This window comes from Hemiscyllium ocellatum, chromosome 3 (genome assembly GCF_020745735.1).
Source record: "Hemiscyllium ocellatum isolate sHemOce1 chromosome 3, sHemOce1.pat.X.cur, whole genome shotgun sequence".
NCBI classification, from domain to species: domain Eukaryota; kingdom Metazoa; phylum Chordata; class Chondrichthyes; order Orectolobiformes; family Hemiscylliidae; genus Hemiscyllium; species Hemiscyllium ocellatum.
In genome coordinates, this window is record NC_083403.1 from 45,913,400 (window position 1) to 45,939,951 (window position 26,552).

A 26,552-nucleotide genomic window follows, 5' to 3' on the forward strand; every position below is an offset into this window, starting at 1 on the left:
AGTTCAACACCAATTAGGGATGGGTACCAAATGCTGTGCTTGCCAATGATGCTCACATCCCATATAAGACTAAAGAAACAAAATAAATTCAATGACCTGGATACCATCTACTCTGCCCTGTACTATTGGGAATGCTGACACTGTAGATTGATCATGGGTTGTATTCAACATATAAGTTGAATATATTGTTCTTTGTAAACAATGTTTCTGTCACTTTCTTAAAGCATTTGTATGGTCAAATGGTGGGTTTTATTGATGTTGGTGGTTTGAAAAGATCGAATGACATTCACATTTAATAGCCATTGGAAAAGCTGTCTAACTGGTACCAATTACCTTCTAGAAATGGTACTGTTTAGTTGTAGAAACACTGAGGAAAGATACCTTCTGATATTCCATGATGTGATTTTGGTGGCTAAGTGACCATCCTTGGTTTGTAGACTGTTCATGTAATTCCTCATTGTCATTGAATCTACATTTGTTAGTTCCTGTGGCGGCTGCTTCCTTGTCTAATTACTTGGAACTCTCAAAAGAATTATCACTCCATGATTAAACACTAGCACTACTATTTGGGTGTAATTTCTTTCTGTATTCCTAATTAGTTCTGAATTATCAGTCACTGTTTTGGTTGCTGCAAACTGAGTTGCAGCAGTAAGCAGCAATACTACTGGAAAATAATATAAAAAGAATGCGACACCCTCAAAGCTGTAAGAAGTAAAGCAATAGGAGAGAATATACACCTAAGTAGTAGTTCTGTTTGTCTAATCATGGTTTGATGCAGTATAAGATCTTTAACAATACAACTTCAGCCAGCCCAGGTCAAAAGATTCATCAGCCTCCATATAGGTCAGCTCAGTCGGGTCTTGCCACCAGCAAAGCACCCATTCAGAATTTACAGTAAGGTTTAAACTCTTTATTCTTTCTGTGGAAAGTGCTCATGTTTCTTTGCTATAGAATATTATCTGCAGCACTTTGGGTTCCTAATTTTATAGTCGCTTCACTGCATTCAGGATGGCCGTTCACAGAACCTCCTAAAATCCGTAGTTGAAACTTCATTAGATTAGGAAGAATCAGAATGCGTAATCGTCACCTGAGACTTCACTAAAACATACAGAAATCTATTTAGTACTGTAGTTTATTTCAATACTTAACCAGTATTAAACCTGTAGTTCTTTGCTAATATTCAGTTCAAAGATGTGAATTTTAGATTGCTGTGTTGTTACTCCAGATAATTAGATAGATAATCTTTATTATAGAAGCATACAGTGTTTACATCAATAGTTGTGTGAATGCCTACCAGCAGATGGTTGACCAAAATCTGTGGTGAGTCAAAAGTAAACAATGTCATGGAGTACATTATCTATTTCACTCAATCCTCCAAATCATTCACTCATTTAAAAATAATGTTTTTAATAAAAATAGGAAATGAGAATAAATGGACATTTTCTCATCTATATTGGAAGACACTTAGAAACTTTCAAAGTGATCTTGTATTGGAAGAAGCAATGTGTCTATGCAAATATCAGAACAAAATAACTCAATCTGAAGTACATCTAAAATGATTTAAACCAAATCATCTACAATCAATGTTTTGCATAATCAAGCAGCTGGCTTTGAATTAAAAAAGAACTTCAAAACTGCTCAGTTGTATCTCACACATAACCTGTTCTTCTTGCTGTATTTAAGAATGGAATATGGTTGATTGTGCTTTTGACTTGATCCTATCATAGTTTGAATTTAGAAAGCACACAAATGTTCCCCCTCCCAAAGAGTTATTCCTGAGGAGGTAAGAAAGACTTTAGAAATTTCTGCATATAGCAGGTTTTATGAGTAAATAGACCAATATATCATATTGAAAAGAGCGTAAGCAACTGGAAATATCAGTCTGGAGTATTTATCAATAATGTGTGTGTCAATCCAAATGTATCTGCTTAAGATTTTTTCCTTGTTTTCAGTTGGCTCATCAGCAATTGGCGGCTTGACCAGCCCTCTGTCCTGTTTTTCTCCATTTTGTGGCATATAATCAGGTTCAGCAAATTCAGCCAGGTTGCTGACTTCTCCATCACTATATGTGCGTTCTACCATTAATGGTCTTGGCTGTGGTATTGCACATGTGCAAGGTAGCTGAAAGGTGATAAGCTTATATTAATGATCAAATCTTAAAGAACAATACTTTGCAGAACATTGAAAAACTAACAAGGAACCATGATTAAATAGTATCTTTTCCAAAAGATTGGCATACCATTAAGGATGAGAGGGCTTCCTGTGCATATGATTCTACAAAAAGCGCTAGTCATCTAGCAGATTAAATATTGTCAAAAATTCAGAAACAGACCATAAAATAAAGAGTACACATTACAGAGCAACAAAGGAAAGTCCATATCTACATCCCTGAACTTAGTTGGAAACTGTAGCCAACTTAGAGAAGTCTATTCATTCTGTTGCCTATTATCAAATGTCATTCATTGATCTAATTATTTTATAAGGTGGTGTATAAATTGACAAAGATGAGATGCAACAATGAAGACATTAGCACAAAATTTGAGTTAGCTGTGTTTTAATTTCTGGTATAAGTCAAATATGTAATATTCACTTCTGAACCTATTCATTATGCAATTTAAATTTGGGAATTTTAAAAAATGCATTACTTTTAATTACAATAATTTGTAGAAAATAATTTTGAAGTAAGGATTGTCAATTAAAAATAAAAATTTAGAGAATGATTTTGACATCTATCTAATCTTTAATTTGAAACATCCCATCAAGGATAGGTTGTCAAACTACTTTCCAGTTAGCTCAAGTTATAACAGGATGAAAAGACTGTTGATTCAAATCCCATCCCCCATTTGCCAGAGGGGCATATAATCTGAATGCATGTTTTTGTATGGGTAGTCGGGGAATTTTGTTTTTACCCAGTTATTAAACCAAAAGCCTAATATCCTGTAGCGCTACTGAGTATTTCTGATTTCTCTTTTAGGCAACTCCACTATTAATTACTTATTTATCTTATTATAAGTTACACTGCACAAATAATTGCTATGAATGCCATTCTTTGTTTGAGGCAATTTGGGTGAAGTATTTTAAGGCCTTTCCAAGAGAGGAGGTGACATTCTTAAAAAGTGCAAAAGCAAAATAATGCAAATGCTGGAAATCTGAACCAAGTGTGGTTCAGCGGTTGGGAACTCTGCAGCGAGTAACTCACCTCCTGTCCACCAATCTATAACATACAAGTCAGGAGTGTGATGGAATACTCCTCAATTGTCAGTCAGCAGCTTTGGACAGAAACAGAGTCAACACTTAAGGGTCTTTCATCAGACCCTTTCTAAAAATGCAACACTTTCTCTTTTATCCTTGTTTAAAGGATACCCTTAAAGAATTATTCTTGCAAAGCATTAAGATACTCAGGATGGACAGAACATAACCAATATATTGATTCCAGGATACAAAACAAAAGTAGTTCACAAGTACATAATTTTCTCACCTTTTCCCGAAGTTTTCTTTCTTTCCTCTCTTGTACTGTGGTTAGGTAATTCACAGCTGCATACTCCAGCACTGAGAGAAAGACAAACACAAAACTAACCCACAGGTAAATGTCCACAGCTTTAATATACGAAACCCTTGGCATGGAAGCATTCACACCCGTGATAATAGTGGACATCGTTAGAACTGTTGTTATACCTGGAATTACAGAGAGAAAAGTTGTACTATAAAATGACACAATTCAGAATCAAGAAGATTGCAAAAATTTAATGATAGATTGTTGCATTGATGCAAATATATTCAGTTATCTACTAGCTTTGCTTTAAACATAACTCGAAAGAAGAATCAAGATAACTTTGATGATGTAAAACAAAACAAAGTTGGATATAAACTAACTTAAGAAGAATTGGAAGAAAACTTGGGCTGCAAATCTTTTAGATTACAGAAGGAATTGAAAACTGAGGCAGATGCACAGTCCTCAGATCCAGGGAAATGAAGAGAACTAAATAAAGATATGAATTGAAGTGTCTTAATTTTGAGATAGAGGATCTTAGAAGGAGCAAAGACAAGAGGACAATGAAGTGAATAGAAAGAATAATGGTAATAATTGAAGAAAAGTTTGTAATTAAGCAATTAATCACTGCAGTATTGTTATAGCGGTAACGTTTAGGAAAATTGAACAAATATTGCCCTGCAACTATGTAACTATATTCAACAATTCTACAATGATAGAGGATGCTGTTCTCAATCTGTGCACAATAAATTCAGAAAATTGGCTTGACATTTGAAGCTTGAACATTGTAGGGAAATGATGGCAAAATAAATAGTTTAAGAAAATAGTTTAAAGGTGTTACTTGAAAGGTTGAGAGGATGTGTTGAGGAATCGGTTGAGTAATGAGGTAGTGATGTATATGTCATGATGTAACAATGACAACAGCAGTTGTGCAAGAATTTGAAAAAAAATAGAACAGGCCACAAGTTAACTGAAGAGAGATACATGCAACGTTGAAAGTGAAAACAAACTACGAGCCAATTAGCTTTCTACCTTAAGACAAAAGGACCTGGAGCTATGGAGGTACAAGGGAACAAACTACCCAGAAACATTGTTTGCAAGTCACAGACATGGACAGAAAGATCACCCTGGCTCCAGTGTCAAACTGACACTAACAGTTTTACCTGCCTTCCTCTTTGCACTTCCGTTTATGCTTGCACAAAGTTTTATTGCATCTTATTAGAGTCATAGAGATGTACAGTATGGAAACAGACCCTTTTGTCCAACTCATCCATGCCCACCAGCTACCCCAACCCAATCTAGTTCCACCTGCCAGCACTTGGCCCATATCCCACCAAACCCTTCCTATTCATATATCCATTCAAATGTCGTTTCAATGTTGCAATTGTACCAGCCTCCACCACTTCCTCTGGCAGCTCATTCCATGCATGTACCACCCTCTGCGTGATAACATTGTCCCTTAGGTCTCTTTTAGATCTTTCCCCTCTCACTCTAAACTATGCCCTCTGGTTCTGGACTCCCCCAGCACAGGGGAAAAAAAACTTTGTCTATTTATCTTATCCATGTTCTTCATGATTTTATAAATCTTTATAAGGTCAACACTCAGCCTCCAACACTCCAGGGAAAACAGCCCTAGCCTATTCAACCTCTCCCTATAGCTCAAATCCTCCAACCTTCGCAACATCTTTATAAATCTTTCAAGTTTCACAATATCTTTCTGATGGGAAGGAGACCTGAATTGCTTCTATATTAGCAGCCTAACCAATGTCCTGTACTTAATACTCTGACCGATAAAGGAAGGCATACCAAATGAATTCTTCACTATCCTAACTACCTGCCCTCCAATGTCTCTTTGTTCAGCAATACTCCCTAGGACCTTACCATTAAGTGTATACATCCTGCTAAGATTTGCTTTCCCATTTATCTAAATTAAACTCCATCTGCCACTTCTCAGCCCATTGACCCATCTGGTCAAGATCCTGTTGTAATCTGAGGTAACCTTCTTCGCTGTCCACTACACCTCCAATTTTGGTGTCATCTGCAAACTTCCTCTTAAGCTCACATCCAAATCATTTACTTAAATTATGAAAAGTAGTGGACCCAGCATTGATCCTTATGGCACTCCACTGGTCAAAAGCCCCCAGTCTGAAAAACGACTCTCTACCATCACCCTCTCTCTTCTACCTTTGAGCCAGTTCTGTATCCAAAGGGCTAGTTCTCCCTGTATTCCATGAGATCTAACCTTGCTAACCAGTCTCCCATGGGGAACCTTGTCAAACACCTTACTGAAGTCCATATAGATCACATCTACCACTCTGGCCTCATCAATCCTCTTTGTTACTTCTTCAAAAAAACTCAATCAAGTTTGTGAGATGCAATTTCCCATGCACAAAGCCATGTTGATGTAGCTTTAGTTTTCTTTATCTCACCCAATGGAACACGAGCAGGGACCGCTCGGCGATCAATCCAGAATGATACCCAGGACAACATGACCATCAGAGTCGCTGGAAAATAGGTCTGCAGCAAAAAGAAGAAAATGTGGCGATGCAGTGTAAAATTGATGTACAGGCGATTGTACCAACCTGTGGGTTGACATAGGAGATAAATAATCATTATTATGTTGCATTAATGCAGCAATGCTGTCAAAAGGGGATTTCATAAATAGCATTTTCAGTTTAACCTGAGTAAAATAACCTATTAAGATGACAGTAGAAAAATACACACATTGCAAAAAGGGTTGTCCGGCATTCTATAATTTAAACAATGTGGCTTTCCAAAGAGTACAGAACAGTGCCTGTCACACATTGTTGGACAAAACAATATCAAACATGCAGATTCGGCAAGTATCCAAGATGGTAACCATTTTGACTTAAATAACAAAATAAGCAAATTAAAATATGAATTGAAAATAAGAACAGTTGAAAAGAAAGTGTATGACCTGTACTACTATAAAAGGCCAGCTTTGTGCTTGTGTGAAATTCTTGTATCATGAACTGAGATAGAGAAATCTTTTCATCTGTCGTTAATGAGTTATTACCACTCTTCCAGTACAGCATGAGGTCATCATCAGTGTAAGCATCTGAAGAGAAAAAGACAATGTCGTTTAGTAACTTGGTTAGATTAGATGGGATTTAATTAAATGCTGAGGTAACTATACATGTGATGAGATGTATAGATGTAATAAATTCTCAATGGAAACTAAAAACACACCATTGATCAGAAAAGTAACTGGACTAGACACATAGCTACCATGGCTAATATAACAAGTCAGGGGCTGGGAATGCCGCAGTGAGCAAATCCCTTCCTGAGTCCATGATGCCTGATTGCTATCTACAAGGCAGCGGGCGGAAATGTCTAGAATTCAGTTCACTTGCCTATAGGAATGTAGATTCAACAACACTTAAGAACATCAACACCACTAGGATAAAATAGCCAATTTAAGATGCACCCAAACACCACTTTAAACAATCATTCTCTCCAGCACAGTTTACCGTCTACAAGCTGAATTGCAGCAACTCACAAGCTCTATCATCTGGAAGGACAAAGACATTAGATACATGGGATCACCACCACATAAAAGTTCTCATTTAAGCCACACATCATCCTGACTTGGAACAAAATCCCCATTCATTCACTGTTGCTGGGTCAAAAAACTGGAACTCCCTCCCGCATTGCACTGGAGTTGTATTCATAGACCTCCCCTAATTTTCCCAAAGATAATAAGGGATGGTCAATAAATAGATATAGACAAGATGCAGAGATGGGCTGAGAAATGGCAGATAAAGTTTAACCTGGGTAAATGTGGAGCGATGCATTTTGGAAGGTCGAATTCGAATGCTGAATATAGGATTAAAGACAGGATTCTTGGCAGTGTGGAGGAACAGAGTGATCTGGGTGTGCAAGTTCATAGATCCCTCAAAGTTGCCACCCAAGTGGATAGGGTTGTTCAGAAAGCATATGGTGTTTTGGCTTTCATTAACAGGGGGATCGAATTTAAGAGCCGCGAGGTTTTGCTGCAGCTCTACAAGTCCCTGGTGAGATCACACTTGGAATATTGTGTACAGTTCTGTCGGAAACTACTATAGGAAAGATACAGAGGCTTTGGAGAGGGTGCAAAGAAGGTTTACCAGGATGCTGCCGGACTGGAGGGCTTGCCTTATGAAGAAAGGTTGAATAAGCTTGGACTTTTCTCTCTTCAGAGAAGGAGGAAGAGAGGAAACCTGATCAAAGAGTACAAAATAATGAGAGGAATAGATAGAGTCAACAGCCAGAGACTTTTCCCTAGGGTAGGATTGACTGGTACGAGAAGTCATAGTTTGAAGATATTAGGAGGAAGGTATAAAGGAGGCATCAGAGGTAGATTCTTTATGCAGAGAGTTGTGAATGCATGGAATGCGTTGCCAGCTGTAGTGGTGGAAGCAGAGTAATTGGGAACATTTAAGCAACTGCTGGACATGCATATGAATAGCAGTGAGTTGAGGGATGTGTAGGTTAAGTTACTATATTTTACATTAGGATTAAACCTCGGCACAACATCGTGGGCCAAAGGGCTTGTTCTGTGCTGTACTTTTCTATGTTCTAAATATTGGCCTTGCAGGTGATCCTCACATCCAGTGAATGGATTTATTAAAAAGCTAACAAAGACACATCAGAATACAACTTTGCAATACAGTGAGTAATTCACAGTTTAGTAGATGCAATGGCGGACGACACAGCAAGAACAAAATCTTAAAATGAAATATATTGTATGAAATGAAAGCAGTTAGCAAGGTTTATAAGATTTTGCACTTCATAAATACAGGAATCAAGGACAAAATGACAAAAGTTAAGCTGAACCTGTTTTTAAAAAATCATTCAGATGATTTGAGTATCACTGACTGGACCAATAGTTTTTGCCTATCCCTTGTTACCCTTGAGAAGATGGGAGTGCGCTGCCTTCCTGAAAAGTTGCAGTCCATGTGTTGTAAGTAGACCCACAATGTCATTTACTTTACTGAGGCCACAACTAGAGTAAAGCATCCAGTTCTGGTCTCCACACTTTAGGAAGGAAAGTAGGATTCTTGAAAACATGCAGAGGAGGTTGACCAGAATGATTCCAGGGATTTTAGCTATAAGTTTACTTGAAGAAGTTGGGTTTGTTCACTTTGAAGGAAAGGATGTTGAGAGGAAATTTGGAAGATATGTATGGATTTTCACAGGTTTCGATAAGGCAAGCAATAAAGAGTAGTTCTATTCAGTTGATGAAATGGTTAGACATGGATATATGGTTTTGGGTAAGTTTGTGGAAGTGAATTTTGTAATATCTTTCAGAATTGGATGGGAACTTCAGGAAAATAAACATACAAGTCTAATAAGATATAGTGGGGTGAATGGGGTGATTACATATCTCTAAAAGAACTATCATGGGTACAGTACTGTCTTGCTAACTAAATAACTCTAAAAAATTGTGACAGTTGGAGTTAATAGGTTCCATTTATAATATCAGCCCTTAAAGTTTCCATATTACTATTCCAATGAATGCATTGACAAGTAAATATTAGAAAATAGAAACAAAAAGTGCAGCCTAGCAGCACCTGTATGGAGAGAAGCTGAATTAGCAATTTGAGTCCAAAGAGGAGTTATTTGTCTTGCAAAGTTAATTCTGTTTCTCTTTCCAAAGATGCTGCCAGATTTGCTGAGTTTCTCCAGTAGTTTCTGTTTCCATTTCAGATTTTCAACATCTGCAGTAATTTGCTTTTGTATTAGAAAATAAAGTTTGAATAACAGCTAACATTTTAAAACATGAAGTTAAATCTACTTATTCAGAAATTAACATTTGTCAAATTCTTATGAAAAGAAATATTACAGAAGTGTGCCATTGACTTGAAACATAATTGGCAGAGGGGCCTGTGTTTTGCTCCCAGGGAAAACCTGGTGGGAGCAAACAGCATTTCAGTTTGAGTCAAATGGCCTTCAGATTTTAATGTCCAGGCTCATTTAGGTGACATCAGTTGACTGCTTGCCTGTTTTGCATATAAAGCAGTGCCTGTCTGCTATAAAGATTGGGCAGCACAGAACCCAATTTGCTGGCAACAAATGAAAGCAGCAAGTGATAAAGTAAATCTTCAGGATTCTGCAAAAACTGTTCCGTCTGATGCAAGGAGTTTTGTCTTGTGCATTTTAAAATGTGCTGCTGCTTTTAAACAAGAAGCTACGGATAATGTTGCAGTTTAACATAAGACAAATTACTGAATTCGCTCACATTGGCTGGTGAAGATGATGCAATGGCAGACACATTGTCCAGAATGGGAAAAGATTGATGACTAAGTTAAAAATTTAAAAGAAATATGATAACGATTGTTTAAGATTTATAAACAAACCCAGTGGCTCTGTGCTGGAAAGGAGGCTACTTGAGGTCGCGGAGGTCTAGATATTCCATATGGGACTGTGATGGGCCATTCCAGTTACTCTTCACTCCAACATGTAAAGTTGCTTCACCCACTTTCAGTGACATCTATGGCCTCATAACAGTTACAGGGATGGCTACTACTGGTGACCTGCTGACGTTCCAGTGGAAAGTCCCTCAGTACTCACTTTACCTCATGGAATCATTAGTTTGAACCCCCTTTGAATCTGGCAGGAGCCTCACCCATCCTCATTTCTTTTTATATTATTTTTTAAGGCATGTGACTGATGCTGATATAGCCAGCATTTGTTGGCCATCCCTAATTGTCCTTCAGATTTTCAGGGACCTTCTGCCAAAATTACCTCAGACAATTGGTATTTCCATATGAAAAGTCAATGTTATGGCTTTCACCTACTTAACTCAAATCTTCCAGTTAATTCAATGTTAAGCAGTGTTCAAAACATAAAGAATTATTTCATATTTAGAAGAGGTTAATTTACGTTATGAATTTGCTATGCAATTTTGTGCTGAGGTGATAAGATGGTAGCTACAAGCAATCTTAGTAAAATTCTAAAGATGTGATGTGACACAATGCCTGACTTACAGCTCTCAATTTCCAGCGAGCAGCTCTGGGTGTCAAGAGGAAAACGACTGAAATCCATGTAACACATTGATGTTACTGTAACCCTGCAAGCAACATATTAAGTACTGTGACTATTGCTTTCAATTAAAATGCAAGTATAGTAATGTTTAGCAGTGAGCAGTTAACATAAAGAATCTCAACTTCCAGCTCTGTGCTCACCAATCTGTGAATTTAATGCTGCTGGTTTTGACAGTGGATGAGACTTCCCACCCAGGGGATTCTGTAAATAATGTGCCCCCTTACCCCCCACCCACCAATGACACAGCTGCCAGAGCTGTTGAGATGTCAATGGGTAGTTTCCATCAAGTGATTGAATTTATTTCTACCAGTTAGCTGCAACCTTACCCAGAATGCTGCAAATGTATAAATGGACTCTTCGGTCCAACTCATCCATGCCAACCAGATATCCCAACCTGCCAGTACCCGGCCCATATCCCTCCAAACCCTTCCTATTCATATATTCATCTAAATGCGTTTTAAATGTTGCAATTGTATCAGCCTCTACCACATCCTCTGGCAGCTCATTCCATACACGTTCCACCTTCTGTGTGAAAATGTTGCCCCTTATGTCTCTTTTATATCTTTCCCCTCTCACCCTAAACCTATGCCCTCTAGTTCTGGACTGTCCGACCCCAGGGAAAAGACATTGTCAATTTATCCTATCCATGACCCTCATGATTTTGTAAACCTCTATAAGGTCACCCCTCAGCCTCTGACGCTCCAGGGAAAACAGCCTCAGCCTGTTCAGCCTCTCCCTATAGCTCAGATCCTCCAACCCTGGCAACATCCTTGTAAATCTTTTCTGAACCCTTTCAAGTTTCACAACATCTTTCCGATAGGAAGGAGGCCAGAATTGCACGCAATATTCCAACAGTGGCCTAACCAATGTCCTGTACAGCCGCAACATGACCTCCCAACTCCTGTACTCACTACTCTGACCAATAAAGGAAAGCATACCAAACGCCGCCTTCATTATCCTATCTACCCACGATTCCACTTTCAAGGAGCTATGAACCTGCACTCCAAGGTCTCTGAGTTCAGCAACACTCCCTAGGACGTTACAATTAAATGTATAAGTCCTGCTAAGATTTGCTTTCCCAAAATGCAGCACCTCACATTTATCTAAATTAAACTCCATCTGCCACATCTCAGCCCATTGGCCCATCTGGTCCAGATCCTGTTGTAATCTGAGGTAACCCTCTTCGCTGCCCATTACACCTTCAATTTTGGTGTCATCTGCAAACTTGCTAACTGTATCTCTTATGCTTGCATCCAAATAATTTATGTAAATGACAAAAAGTAGAGGGCCCAGCACTGATCTTTGTGGCACTCCACTGGTCACAGGCCTCCAGTCTGAAAAACAACTCTCCACCACCACTCTCTGTCTTCTACGTTTGAGCCAGTTCCATATCCAAATGGTTAGTTCTCACTGTATTCCATGAGATCTAACCTTGCTAATCAGTCTCTTTGTGGTCAATTTTTTTGTTCCCTTCACAAATATCCCTGTGATATTTGTGTCTTGTCTCTTTGTATGTGTATGGAAATATTTTAAAAGTATTAGAGTACAATTTATAGAGTTATAAGTTAGGAATTCATGTTTCCTTCTTTCCATTCATTAAAACTGTTTGCAATAAATAGTGATTTTCTTGTTAGTGATAAACAGATCAGCTGTGCATATTCTTGAAACTTGAATTTAGCAGTTAGATAAAATTGGACAATTCAGTGGTTTAACAAATGTTCAATTCTGGAAGAGTGGGGCTTGATTTCCAATGCTGTATCCTAGGTGGTGTGACACAGCAGATAGCTTGCATCAAAATGAACAAGTCATCTCCTCCCTCAATTTTGTTACCTTCATATTTTCCAGAATAAGATAGGGGTTAGGTTTTGATCTCTTCTCCCTCTGAATAACAATAGTTTTTGCAATCAGAGGAAGGAAATATTGGGCCGGGTTTAAAACTGGCTATCCATTTGACCCCAAAAGTTTCTATCTGGTGAATTAGTGTAAACATTCCCCTTGTGGATGTAGTAAGAACTTGGCATACTGCTGCATGAGGGATATTTAGAGTCATAGACTCATAGAGATGTACAGCATGGAAACAGACCCTTCGGTCCAACTCGTCCTTGCTGACCAGGTATCCCAACATAATCTAGTCCCATTTGCCAGCACCCGGACCAATCCCTCCAAAGTAAAAGGTATCTTGGCTGTCAGCGTCTCGTTTTAGAGGGAAAATACTGCTGGAAATAAAGATTGAGGTTCTGTAATTATAATCTGATGAAATATATGGAGTATATCATAGATTCGTTAGTGGGGGTGCTTCTAACGCTGATTAGCTTCTCTGTCCTTGAGAAACAAGGCAATAGCTGCACTGTGCTTATCTTTATCTTGAATTATTGTAAAGTGCAGAATGTAAGCAAAGTTGTTTGTATCAGTGTGCAAGCATAGGCTGACTGTTCAGCTCAACAGAGTGCAGAAGCAGTGGAACAACTGTAGCATTCTCCCTGTGAAATCACGAAAAATAAAGCTTCTTGAAACAAGTTTTGAAGTCTTAGACTAAGTAATTTCCTCAACACCCCCAGAGTATTTGCTTTTAAACAGGGTTTCTAATGAATCGTGGTTAAAGTCACAGCATTGGGAAGAGAGAGAGAGACCTTGTAGAGAGCCCAGTTTTTCTGGAATGTGTTGCCTATATGAGTACTGTAGGCAGATTCAACTAGAGCATTAAAGAGGGCATTAGGTGATTATTTAAATTGGAACATTGTACACGGTTATGGGAAAAATTCAGGTGAGTGGCCCAAGTCATGATTCTAATTTGGAGAACTGCTGCAAACATGATGGGCCAAATGGCCTACTTCTGCACTGTACCACTTCTGTGGTTCTGTTGCAAAGTTGAACACAAAATTCCAACAATTGTGCATAATTTGTGTCATGTGTTTTGAAATATATTTTCTGTAATTGTGCACATTATTTACAAACTTAAAGAATTTGATGTTGTCCGATGAACATGTGACACCCTAGCTGAATTTCAGTGGAGATATTTTCGTTGATAAATCTGAGGAACAAGTGTAGAGAGAACATGAAGTGGTAATCAACCTATTCTTTCTTGCTACAGACTCTACTAAGTAATGTGTTATTTGATGTTTGGATTCCTGTTGTATTTGAAATAGGATCTGATTTTTATAAAAGAAACTATCCTTTGTCAAAAATAAACACAGGTGATATGAATAACAATTTTTTTCCCTTAATGCAGGTTGCTATTGCATGCACTGTGCTTCTTTTTTGTCTGCTTACCTCAAACTGTACAATACCTTTCCATCAGGATAAACACGCAACATGATATTGTCTGTGGTTGTATCATGTATAAAGGATCGCTTTGAATGTACAAAGAACATATCAGGAACCCAGATCTTTTTGACCAGCCTCCCATCAAAGGTCATACTCAGGTTGTTAGTGCTTGGGAATGAAAGGCGCTCATCTTTCCAATAATGCCTCAGGTATAGTGTCATTGTAAAGTCCTGTGAGAAAATGTGACAGACACAAAATAATCAGATTACGTTTCTGCTAACCACAGATGGTGTTTTGTGTTCTTCAAGCCAGCAATTTGAGAATAGGTCACCACACTGATCCATCAATTTATTTATGCTCTCGAATTAAATAATTTTAACACAACATGTGAATACATAGACAAAGAGTGCTGATACATTGTGCAAATTTAATGAATTACCATATCCACTTCTGAGATGCTGTCCAGACTTTCTACCTGTACATCGACACCCACAGGTATTGAAGGACCTGCAGGAGGGGAAAAAGGCACATTATAGGTGCATCTGTCAGGCAGTATTATTTGTTCGATTTTTAAATCAAAACTGAATTTGTTTCACAGATCAGCAGAGGATTTTTGTACCCTATCCTATAATCAAGCTTTTGCATTACACACCACAGGTTGTGAATTAATACAGTATAATTTACCTTTGGAAGAAACAGCACTTTCATTTATTCAAATGTAAAATCGGATCAAAATTTCCACCAGCAGATTATTGTCAGGACCATCTCTCACTCAATACCCTGCTGGGTCTGTGCTGAGTACTAGGCATGATCCCCAGGGAGCAAAACCTCTGATTAATTGCCACTTGGATGGTGGGCAAGTTCCTCATATGTACAGGCCAGTCTTTTTTCCAAAACATTGTTTTTTTCATAAACTTCATGAAAGCACTTTGCATAACCATTTAACATTGACATTATGGCAAGTGTAAGTAACTCTGTTTCTTCCAAAACTGTGTGATTCATTACATTTACTATTACAATCAATATTTACAATGTTAATTTCAAAGCTGAAAATGTGTTGCTGGAAAAGTGCAGGAGGTCAGGCAGCATCCAAGGAGCAGGAGAATCGACGTTTCAGGATTCCTGAAGAAGGGCTCATGCCCGAAACGTCGACTCTCCTGCTCCTTGGATGCTGCCTGACCTGCTGTGCTTTTCCAGCAACACATTTTCAGCTCTGATCTCCAGCATCTGTAGTCCTCATTTTCTCCTAGAAATGTTAATTTCAAATCAAACACATGGATTTGTGAGAATTGTCACAGTTCCCAATCCCTCAGCATATGTACATGACAGAAAGACTAAATTAATGGTGTTTCCACATTGTGCCTTTGCAACAGCCTAGTTGAGTACGTCCTTCAACATTTGGATCTTGTGATGTGTCAGTCAACAATGTGCAGTGATAGTTAACTCTTTGCATTAGAAAACGAAAAGTAATGGGCAGACCAAAAAGCACCTTTTATTGAGTGATAATTCTCCAGTTGTAGTTGTTTATCTCGATGTATCCCTTGTCTCATGGAGATGTTTAAGATAGACCTTGACAAAGTAACACACTTTTATAAAGAGCAGCTTAGCAAAGGCACATTCCAGAAGAAGGTGGATAGTGGTCTCTTCCCACCCTTGGGTGCAATATGTAGAGTGTAAGATTCCAATGATACATGGGAACATAGGAACACAAATTGGTCATTCAGCCTGGCGAGAGACAAAAGAACTGCAGATGCTAGAATCTAAGGTAGACTAGCAGGAGGCTGGAAGAACACAGAAAGCCAGGCAGCATCAGTAGGTCGAGATTGACGTTTCAGGTATAGAAGGGTTACAACTGAAACATCAACTTATCCATCTCCTGATGCTGTCTGGCTTGCTGTGTTCATTCAGCCTGATGACCCTGTTCTGCCATTCAGTATGCTCATGGCTGATCAAACCATTCAATACCTTTTACCCGTGCCATCTCTATAAACTTGATAATCAGAAATCTATTAATTTCTACCTTAAACATATGCAAAGACAGAACTTCCATTGCCCTCAGCAGTAGAGAGTTCAAAAGTTCACAATTCTTTGAGTAAAAAACTTCCTCCTCATCTCATACCTGAGTGCAATTGCTCTTGTTGTTAAATTGTGTTCCCGGATCTGGATGCCCAAACCAGGAGAAACATCTTAACTGCACCTATCCTATCTATCCCTTGATGTATTTTGTCAATTTCAATTAGATCTCATGCTTCAAAACTCAAGAGATTACATGCCAAGTTTGCCCAATCTGTCTTTCTAGGGCAATTGCACCATTGCAGGAACAATTCTGGTGAAAGTTTGCTGGACTACCTCTATGGCAATAATATCTTTCTTGAGATAATGAAACCAAAACTACACATGGTATTTCAGGTATGATCTAATCAAGCTCCTCGACAATTAAAGCAACACTTTGCTATTCCTGTGCTCAAGTCCTCTTGCAAAAAAAGCTAACCTTTCCTAATAGTTTGTTGGACCTGTATATTAGCCTTCAGTGGCTTATTGATTAGGCCACTTAGAACATTTTGAACATCTACCTCTTTTCATTTAAGAAATATTGTGTACATCTGTTTCTCATAACACGGTGGATAACCTCACATTTTTCCACATTTTATTTCATTTACCATGTTCTTGCCCATTCACTAAGCCTGTCAAAATTATCCTGAAGCCACTTAATATATTTCTCACACCACGCATTCCCACTTAGCTTTGTATCATCTGCAAATTTAGAAACATTTGGTTCCCCAGCTCCAAATCATTAATACGTTTTGTTTACAGATGAAACCCAAATACAGACCCTTCCAGTACCTCACTAGTCACAGCTGACCAATGTGAGAATGATCCATTTATTTCTACTCTCTCTTTTCCCTCTGTGAGATAATCATTTATTCACACCAATACATTATTTCTGGAATTCTAAGTATACTACACCCATTGGCTCTCCCTTATTAGTTTTATTAGTAACATTGTCAAAAAACTGTAACAAGCTCATCAAACATGATTGCCCAATCATTAATACATGCTGATTATGTACAATGAAGTCATTATCAACCATGTGTCCAAATATCCATCCTTTCTAGCATTCTAAATTCTAGCAATTACGTTACTACTGATGTGAGGCTAACAGGTTTAAAGTTCTGTTTACTTTCTCACTCCCTTTTTAAGTGTGCTACCTTCCAATCCACAGGAATCATTGCAGAATCTGAGAATTTTCAAAGATGACTACCAATGTATCTTTGATCTGTATAACCACTTCCATCAACACATTGGGATGAAGATCCTCAAGTCTTGAGGATGCATTAACTTTCAGCCCCTTTCATTTTGCCAGTACAACGTTCCTTCAATTCCTCATTCTTTCTTGCCACTTAGATCTCTAGGAAATCTCTGAGAAATTCCTGGTATCTCACTCATTAAAAACTCTCCTCTCTACCATTTCCCTATTCCACCTTATAAATTCTCCTAACGATGCCTTTAATGAACTTAACCAAACATTTTCCCTTTTACATATCTATAAAAAAACTTTTACTGTCTATTTATATGTTTTGCTTCATTGCATTCATATTCTATTTTCCCTTTTTTATTTTTTTCTTGGACATTTTTTGTTGTATTCTATAAATCTCCCAGTCCTTAGAATTACTGCTATTTCTGGGAACTTTTAAGACCTTTTCTTTTAATGTTATACAATCTTGAGCTTCCTTTGCCACAACTGACCGACTTTTTGTGACATTTTGCATCTTGAAGGAATGTATAGTTGCTGTGAGTTATGTTTAAAGATTATCCATTGCCTATGAACAGTCTTGGCCTTTTAATCTATTTTCCCATCTACTTCAGTCAATTTATGTCTCATGCCTTCATAATTTCCCTTATTCAAATTTAACACCTTTGTTTCAGAGTGAACTACCTCAGAGAGACATAGAGTTGTACAGCACAGGAACAGACTCTTTGGTCCAACCAGTCCATGTCGAATATAATCCCAAACCAAATTAGTTCCACCTGCCTGCTCCTGGTTCATATCCCTCCAAACCTTTCTATTCATGCACTTGCTTTTGTACCCAGATCCACCACTTCTTCATGAAGTTCATTTCACACAAGAACTACCCTCTGTCTAAAATAGGTTGCCCTCATGTCTTTTTTAAATCTCTCTCCTCTCACCTTAAAAATGTGCCCCTCAGTCTTGAAATCCCCCATCCTCGGGAAAAGACAACTACCATTAATTATATGTATACCCCTCATTATTTTATAAACTTCTTTCAGGTCACCTCTCAACCTCCTGCACTCCAGTGAAAAAAGTCCTGGCCTATCCAGCCTTTCTTTATAATTCGGATCTTCCACAATCAGCAACATCCTGGTAAATGTCTTCTGAACCCTCTCCAGTTTAATAATATCCTTCCTATAACTGGGCAATCAAAACTGGACACAGTGCTCCAGAAAAGGCCTCACCAATTCTTGTACAACCTCAGCATGACTTCCCAACTCCTATACTCAAAGGTCTGAGCAATGAAGGCAACATGCTAAATGCCTTTTTAACCACCCTGTCTATATATGACACAAACTTCAAAGGATTATGTACCTGAAACCCTAGGTCCCTCTGTTCTACAACAACATCCAAGACCCTACCATTCATTGTATAAGTCCTACCCTTGTTTGTCATTACTAAAATGCAATACCTTGTATTTATCCAAATTAACCTCCATCTGCCATTTTTCAGCCCATTGACCCATTTGATCAAAATCTCTTTGTATTCTTAGAAAACCTTCTTCACTATGTACTAAGCTATCAATTTTGGTGTCATCCACAAACTTACTAACCATGCCTTCTATATTCTTATCTAAATCATTTGTATAAATAACAAAGAAAAGTGGACCCAGAACAGATTTTTGGACCTAATATAAAATTCTGTTATCCTGTGGTCACTCATTCCCAGGTTATTTCTCAAGAAGATCATTATTTATTCCTTTTCATTATATGATATTGGATCTAAAATAGTATGTTCTCTAATTAGTTCTTTATAGTAAACCATCCGTAACACCCTGCAGAAACACATCTCCACAGCTTTTGGGCTTAACTGCTTTATTCAGCCCATGTGCAAATTTAAGTTATCCTTGATAACTGTGTCACTTACACTGCATGTTTCTCTTATCTGCTGATTAATAGCATGTCCCACACTATCACTACTATGTGGTGGTCTATACATTTGCTGCCCCCTCACTGTTTCTCAGTTCCATTCAAACAGATTCCACACATTGTTCTTCTGATCTGTGATCCTGCCTTAACTAATATACTGATCCTGTCTCTTATTATTAGTGCACACCACCTCCTTTCCATTCTTGTCTGTTCAATTCCTAGTCTTTGTTGCCATGCAGTCATGTTCCTGAAATGGGAATTAGCTCATACTCATGTACATATCAATTTGTGCCTTCAGATCAGGCTGTATACTCAGAGGGAGTTCTCTTTGCTGACAGGAAGATCCCAATGGAATCTTCACCCTTCCCTTACCAGCGGTTCAATTAGACTAATTGACTATACTCTACTGCTAGGCACATTGTTGGTGCTCAGTTAACCCCTCCTTGGCATGATCACCCAGAGATGTGAACAAGCTAACACCTTCATTTCTGATATTGTTCCTGGGTCAGTCTTCAAGCCATCTTTACAAGGCTGGGAAGATTTCACCCATTGCCAGCAACATTTTCCTCCATCCTTGAAGGTTTCCCAAAGTGAACAAAAGCAAACATTAATATTTAAAGGCAAAAATGTCCATTTTAATGCAACAAAACTCGAGACAATTTACAAATAGAACATTTTAGGCATCAGACAAGACTTGGGCAATGTTTGCTGGGAGATTATCAAGATGAACATCAAAGAGGCAGGAAGAAGTTGTTGGAGAAGATCTAAGGCACAGGTATTAGGAGGGAATTGAGAGAACCTAACTCTGATGGTTTAATGGCTGTAATGTTGATGATGTAATTGAAAGATGGCAATTGGAAATTTGTTCAGACTCAAATTATTGGAGAATGTGTGCTAGTATGTAGAGCTGGAGGACATTTCATTAGTAAGTTTATGGAGAAAGTCAAAATGCCAGTGAGGATTTTAAAATCAATGGTTTGGAGGGAGTTGGGATATTGACGTTGGTTTAAAGATGAGAAAGGATGCAGTAGGCCATAGTAGTAGGAGGTAGGGCTCAGCACAATTTATTAAATCTATTGTGGTGGAAGCTGATGGAGGAGAGACATGGTGAAACTGAATCTGCAGATGATGACAGCATTGGTACTGACTCCAATGATTTTAAAGACACAGGCTAGTGATACGACTGGGATTCAAATTGTTTTTTCACGGTACACTGGAGTGAAGTTTGAAATTGAGCTTGCAATTGAATGTGGCATTGAGTTTGATGACTCTAGGACAAAGAAGTACCTCCATTTCTGTTGTACTTACAGCCAGGAGATGGATGTAGCTTTGTGGCAGTTCTCAGCCTTTATTTGGTGAGGTTGTTGATCCAGTGATACCAGTGGTCAGAAAGTTGTTTAATTAGGTATTACAATATGAAGGTACTAAGTGTAACAACTTCATGATCCATTTGATAAAAGCATTTGGACAAATAGGAAAAGTCAATTTATGACTAAGGGGTATATTTTCTAATCTCCACAATGTCCATATTAACCAAGTTCCCTTTGTGTCCATTTGGCCATGCATCCTGGTTGCCATTTAAGACCTAATGAATAACTTCAAACTTTGTTTGTACTTCTTTCTTCATGGGCCTTCCTCTCCTGTCTTCTCCCTTTCCTGTTATCTAGTTACGTCACCTTTGCTTCTACTTATTTATTTGGCCACAATTCAATTCATCACTACTTCTCAGATTTTCTACTCCTCCTGCTGCTGACCCTGGCTTGAATTTCAATTGACTAATTGCCTCTGACCTCTTTTGGCATTGTCCAAAGGCCATCGAAGTACTTGTTGTTGACTCTGTCTAAGCAGAAATACCACGTCTTCGTTTCCTGACGTTTCTACCGTACAGCCCAGATGGCCTCCTTCTTCAAGGACTGCAGATTCCCTCCAGACGTGATCGACGATGGCCTCCACCGCATCTCCTCCACTTCCCGCTCCTCCGCCCTTGAGCCCCGCCCCTCCAACCGCCACCAGGACAGAACCCCACTGGTTCTCACCTACCATCCCACCAACCTCCGTATACAGCGTATCATCCGCCGTCATTTCCGCCACCTCCAAACAGACCCCACCACCAGGGATATATTTCCCTCCCCTCCCCTATCAGCGTTCCGCAAAGACCACTCCCTTCGTGACTCCCTTGTCAGGTCCACATCCCCCACCAACCCAACCTCCACTCCCGGCACCTTCCCCTGCAACCGCAGGAAATGCAAAACTTGCGCCCACACCTCATTCCTTACCTCCCTCCAAGGCCCCAAGGGATCCTTCCATATCCACCACAAATTCACCTGCACCTCCACACACATCATCTATTGCATCCGCTGCACCCGATGTGGCCTCCTCTATATTGGGGAGACAGGCTGCCTACTTGCAGAATGCTTCAGGGAACACCTCTGGGACACCCGGACCAACCAACCCAACCACCCCACGGCTCAACACTAACTCTCCCTCCCACTCCACCAAGGACATGCAGGTCCTTGGACTCCTCCATCGCCAGAACATAACAACATGACGGTTGGAGGAACAGTGTCTCATCTTCCGCCTGGGAACCCTCCAACCACAAGGGATGAACTCAGATTTCTCCAGTTTCCTCATTTCCCCTCCCCCCACCTTGTCTCAGTCGATTCCCTCGAACTCAGCACCGGCCTCCTAACCTGCAATTTTCTTCCTGACCTCTCCGCCCCCACCCCACTCCGGCCTATCACCCTCACCTTGACCTCCTTCCACCTATCACATCTCCATCGCCCCTCCCCCAAGTCCCTCCTCCCTACTTTTTATCTTAGCCTGCTGGACACACTTTCCTCATTCCTGATGAAGGGCTTGTGCCCAAAACGTCGAATTTCCTGTTCCTTGGATGCTGCCTGACCTGCTGCGCTTTAACCAGCAACACATTTTCAGTTTCTACCCAATTATCAACCTCCCTCCCATTCTGTATACTTTGTCATTTCCTTCCTGGCCTCAGAAAAGTGAGGAATAGAGAAACAAAGGGATGTTATGGAGAATTCTACAAACTTAGAATTGGCCAATTGGAGGCACATTTCACCAATGGTGGGTGAAATGATAGAATAAGCATAAAAGATGAGAGTCAGATCAATCTTGGATTTGGCTGGTTGCAGTTTAGAGTTGGGGAAGTGACAGAGATAGGAAAGTACAAGGCCATCAAGTGATTTACACTTGATTTGACATCAGAGGCATATAACTTAATAGGGGGGATATGTGAGCAAATCTTCGTCCGGACAAAGGTACAGTCAACAGAGCTTTGGGGAAGTTTTGGGCAGTCGCATCCAGAGAGAACAAAAGTATGGTTGAGGGTTTCAGTGGATATTGAAGAGACACCATACCATGAGACCATAAAGTTTGGGAGCACAGGTAGACCATTCAGCCCATCAAGTCTTCTTCATTATTCAATAAGAACATGGCTGATTTTATCATCATCAACTCCACTTTGCTGATTTTTCCCCAGATCCATTGATTCCCTTCCATATTAAAAATCTGTTTACCTTAGCCTTGAATATACAATCACTTCTGCTATAATGCCTCTTCCATTAACGCAAATTGGCTGTAACACAATTGGGTAAATATGGAAGGCTGTTTCTAAAACGCAAACTTTTAAAATGTGTGTTGGCTATAATGCAATTACATCGCCAACTTGTTACGTGTTAGTTGTGTTGTGGCGATTTTTGTATAGCTTAGGATCACATAGGAATGCAACTAGAAGAAATGCCTGTACTTAACATCCTGACAGCCCTCTGCAGTAAAGTCATTACTGTCCGAGAGAAGAAATTCCTCCACGTTTCTGCCTTCAGTGTGGGAACCCTTATTCTATGATTATGTCCTACTCCTAAACTCTCCCACAAGGGGAAACATTTACCCTGTCAAGTTCCTTAAAAATCTTGAATGCTTCAATTCTTGTCAACTCTAATCAGTACAGGCCCAAAGTACTCGACTTCTCCTCGTAAGACCATCCGGGAAGAGCCTTCTCTCAACTGCTTTCAATACCAGCATATCTTTCTTTAGGTAAGGAGCTCAAAACGGTTCACAGTATTCCAGCTGTGGTCTGACTAGTGCCTTGTATAAATTTAACAAGATTTCCCTATTTCTGTATTCTATTCCCTTTGAAATGAAGGCCAACATTCCATTTGCCTTCCCTATTATCCTTTGAACTTGTATGCTAACTTTCTGTGATTTATGCACAAGGACTCTCAAATCCCTGCGCTGTCGTTTTCTGCAGACTTCTCTGTTAAATAATGTTCAGCCCTTCTATTCTTGCTTTTCAAAATTCATAACCTCACATTTTCCCACATTATATTTCATCTGCCAAGTTTTTAATCACTCTCTTAACCTGTCCATATTCCTCTGTGGATGCTTTGTGCCATCCTCACCTCTTGCCTTCCTACCTATCGTTGTATCATCCGCAAACTACATTAACTGGATGGTGTTATGGAGGCGCAACCTGCTAATTTTTTGTGGTAAAGAAGGTGACTGTGGTCAGGAAGAAGGATAGAATGGACATCAGGAGCACAGCATTTATGAGACAGTCAAGGCCAATTGTTCCAGTTTTCTCAATGTTTAACTAAAAAATTACAGTTCACCCAAGATATTGGACAAGTACTTTGACAACAGAGATATACTGGAATGATTGGGAGCCTGAGGAAGATGTTAATACTGTGTGTTATTCAGGTGGCCCAAGTTTCACAGATGATGCTGCCGAGAGGAGACCTGTGTCAGAAGACCAGTAGATGACTGTATTACTGTAAATCAAGATGAAAAGCAGAAACACTGAGAAACTCCTAATGGCAGACCCCTTTAATATGACTGCAAGAATGACTGCACCATTATAGAAGGCAAGAGGTAAAATGTTGTCAAAATTAATAATAATTTCAGCGTTATCTCTATCTGCTGCTTCATAAGCTTCTGTACATTTCCCATTGAGCAATAAATAAGAAGAAGTCATAGTAATACATAAAAATAACAGAATAAGACTAAGCACAAAATGGGTACTGAATGCTTTCAAATTGATTTTAATGAGTCCTAGAGAGTGATCATGAGTGTTGACAACAGCGTATATGCTTAAAATAAGATCAACTGCAGTTTCTTTCAGTGTACCAGACAATATTAGACAAGTGTAACATTAGCAAGGTAACATTAGGGATGTTTCATTTGAAGCAAATGCACTTATTTTATTTAAAAAATAAATTATCTGAAAGACCATCTGTCACTCAGGCAAGTCAAATAAATTACTGCAGAATCTAATCCAGTGAGCCAAAACTGTATTTCCTTTAATCCTTTTTGAAAGAGTCTACTGATTATTATGAAAATGTAACTCCAAAATGAAGGGTTTTTTTCTGACTGCTGTGCGTTTAAATCCCTATCTAAGTTGTTAGACCAATACAATAATAATTAATTGGAATATGTGCTAATAAGATATAATCTTAATGAGGTAGTGATTTATTACTGTTAGCAATTAGCAACATTTAACTTTTAGGGGGAAGATTTGTTTGCATAGCTGATATCAATGTGGCTTGTGTGGCTTCTATAGTATTAATAAGAAACATTCCATGTGCCACACAGATAACAGTGTTGTCTGCCCGAGGGAATTTATGTAGATTCATAGAGTCACAGAGATGTACAGCATGGAAACAGACCCTTCGGTCCAACACGTCCATACCAACCAGATATCCTAACCCAATCTAGTCCCACCTGCCAGCACCCGGCCGATATCCCTCCAAACCCTTCCTATTCATATACCCATCCAAATGCCTCTTAAATGTTGCAAATGTACCAGCCTCCACCACTTCCTTTGGCAGCTCATTCCATATACGTACCACCCTCTGCGTGAAACAATTGTCCCTTAGGTCCCTTTTATATCTTTCCCCTCTCACCCTAAACCTATGCCATGATTTGGAGATGCCGGTGTTGGACTGATGTACAAAGTTAAAAATCACACAAGACCAGGTTATAGTCCAACAGGTTTAATTGGAAGCACTCTAGCTTTCGGAGCGTCACTCCTTCATCTGGTGATGAAGCCCTCCACTATTGAGCCCTCCACTATGACCTGATGAAGGAGTGATGCTCTGAAAGCTAGTGCTTCCAATTAAATCTGTTGGACTATAACCTGATGTTGTGTGATTTTTAACTTTGTAAACCTATGCACTCTAGTTCTTGACTCCATGACCCCAGGGAAAAGACTTTGTCTATTTATCCTATCCATGCCCCTCATGATGTTATAAACCTCTATAATGTCGCCTGCAAAATGTACATCTTGATGTCCTTGCCCTTTGTTGTATGGAAAGGATATGGCAATGGTGTGACCTCTGTTTTTTACCCTCAGCAGATATAAAGTAGAGCTGCAAAAGCTGCTCCCAGGCTTCTGAATGTTGACATCTTGGAAGGGCAGCTGATAGTGACTGAAAGTGCAAGACGGGTGAGGTGTCACTCATAAAGTTAACATTTGCCTGCCAAAAACTATCTCGAACAGCAGCCTCTCAGTACCCTTGTCTGCAGCTCATCACAGTAACTGATCCAAACGTTCCAGCTTCTCAATTTCAAGGAGAAGCTCTTCCAGCCTCAGTGCTGCTTCAGGGGAACAGGTTTCCTGGTTGTGAAATCTAGAAATGAAGGCTGAAGTGGCTCTTAATTGACTTTTTAATTTCCTTTATAATTTCCGGACACCATGGGAGTTAACACATACCTTCACACCTTTGTCGTTCCTCAGAAATCCAGAAGCGGGTAAATGATGTTCAAACTCTTCCTGATATCAATGTCAGAGAATGTAACTTTCTGTGTGCATGTGTAACTGACTCCCTTATCTGGGAAAATGCACCATTTGAGGGTGTGATTTTGTCTATCATTTAACATCCAGGGTAACCAATGTAGGGTGGTGACTTAATAGCCTCCAGGAGTGCTGCTCTGTGCTGATTACAGACAGTAATCAATGCAAAATTATACCCAACCATGTGACATTATCATTGGAATTCGGAAATCCTGGCTCACTGCACCATGCCACCTATCAACAGAAAAATAACTTTTTATCTCATGTCCTTCAGTGGAGCATTGAGGAAATTGAACAGTACTATTTAAATGTTATGTATTTATCTATGGATATTAAATGGGTCCTAATCGCTTTAAAATTGTTTTAAATTTCTGAGTTCCCTCATCTATAGAAATGAAGGCTAATCTTGAATTGTACTGTATGATAGTAGTGCTGGTCTCGCCAGAAGTAGTGTCTTTGAAAGCATAGTTCAGTCGATCTCTGAGGGACACAAACTCAGCTTGTTTTCAATTTTTAAGGACTCTCAAGTGTTAGTTTGGTCATTCATCTATTAACTACTCAAACTGCATTTTTAATTGAAAAATCCAACTATACTTACATATGACTGGTAATGTCAACTGCATGCATTAGTCTTACAATATTGCAAGATGCAAGCTTAGGCAAAGATGGTAGTTGGTTCTTACCTCCAAATCCGGGTCTCATTGTGAAATCATGATCATCCACTCTGAGAAGTTGCTCAGATTTTGTTAAATAAGATTTTGTTGCATCTGCACTTCTCTTCAG

At 39.2% G+C, this 26,552-nt stretch overlaps 1 protein-coding gene across 1 annotated transcript; it reads right to left on the bottom strand.

Moving 5' to 3' along the window:
- Window positions 1-1,821: 1,821 nt before the first annotated feature.
- Window positions 1,822-26,552, bottom strand: LOC132837237 (gamma-aminobutyric acid receptor subunit rho-1-like). Its single transcript, XM_060856953.1, has 8 exons — window positions 26,453-26,552; window positions 14,241-14,308; window positions 13,808-14,031; window positions 10,480-10,562; window positions 6,429-6,569; window positions 5,920-6,072; window positions 3,479-3,675; window positions 1,822-2,136 (listed from the first exon to the last, which is right to left on the bottom strand). Exons 1-8 carry the CDS (start codon window positions 26,469-26,471, stop codon window positions 1,822-1,824), a joined length of 1,200 nt encoding a protein of 399 aa, XP_060712936.1. The 5' UTR covers window positions 26,472-26,552.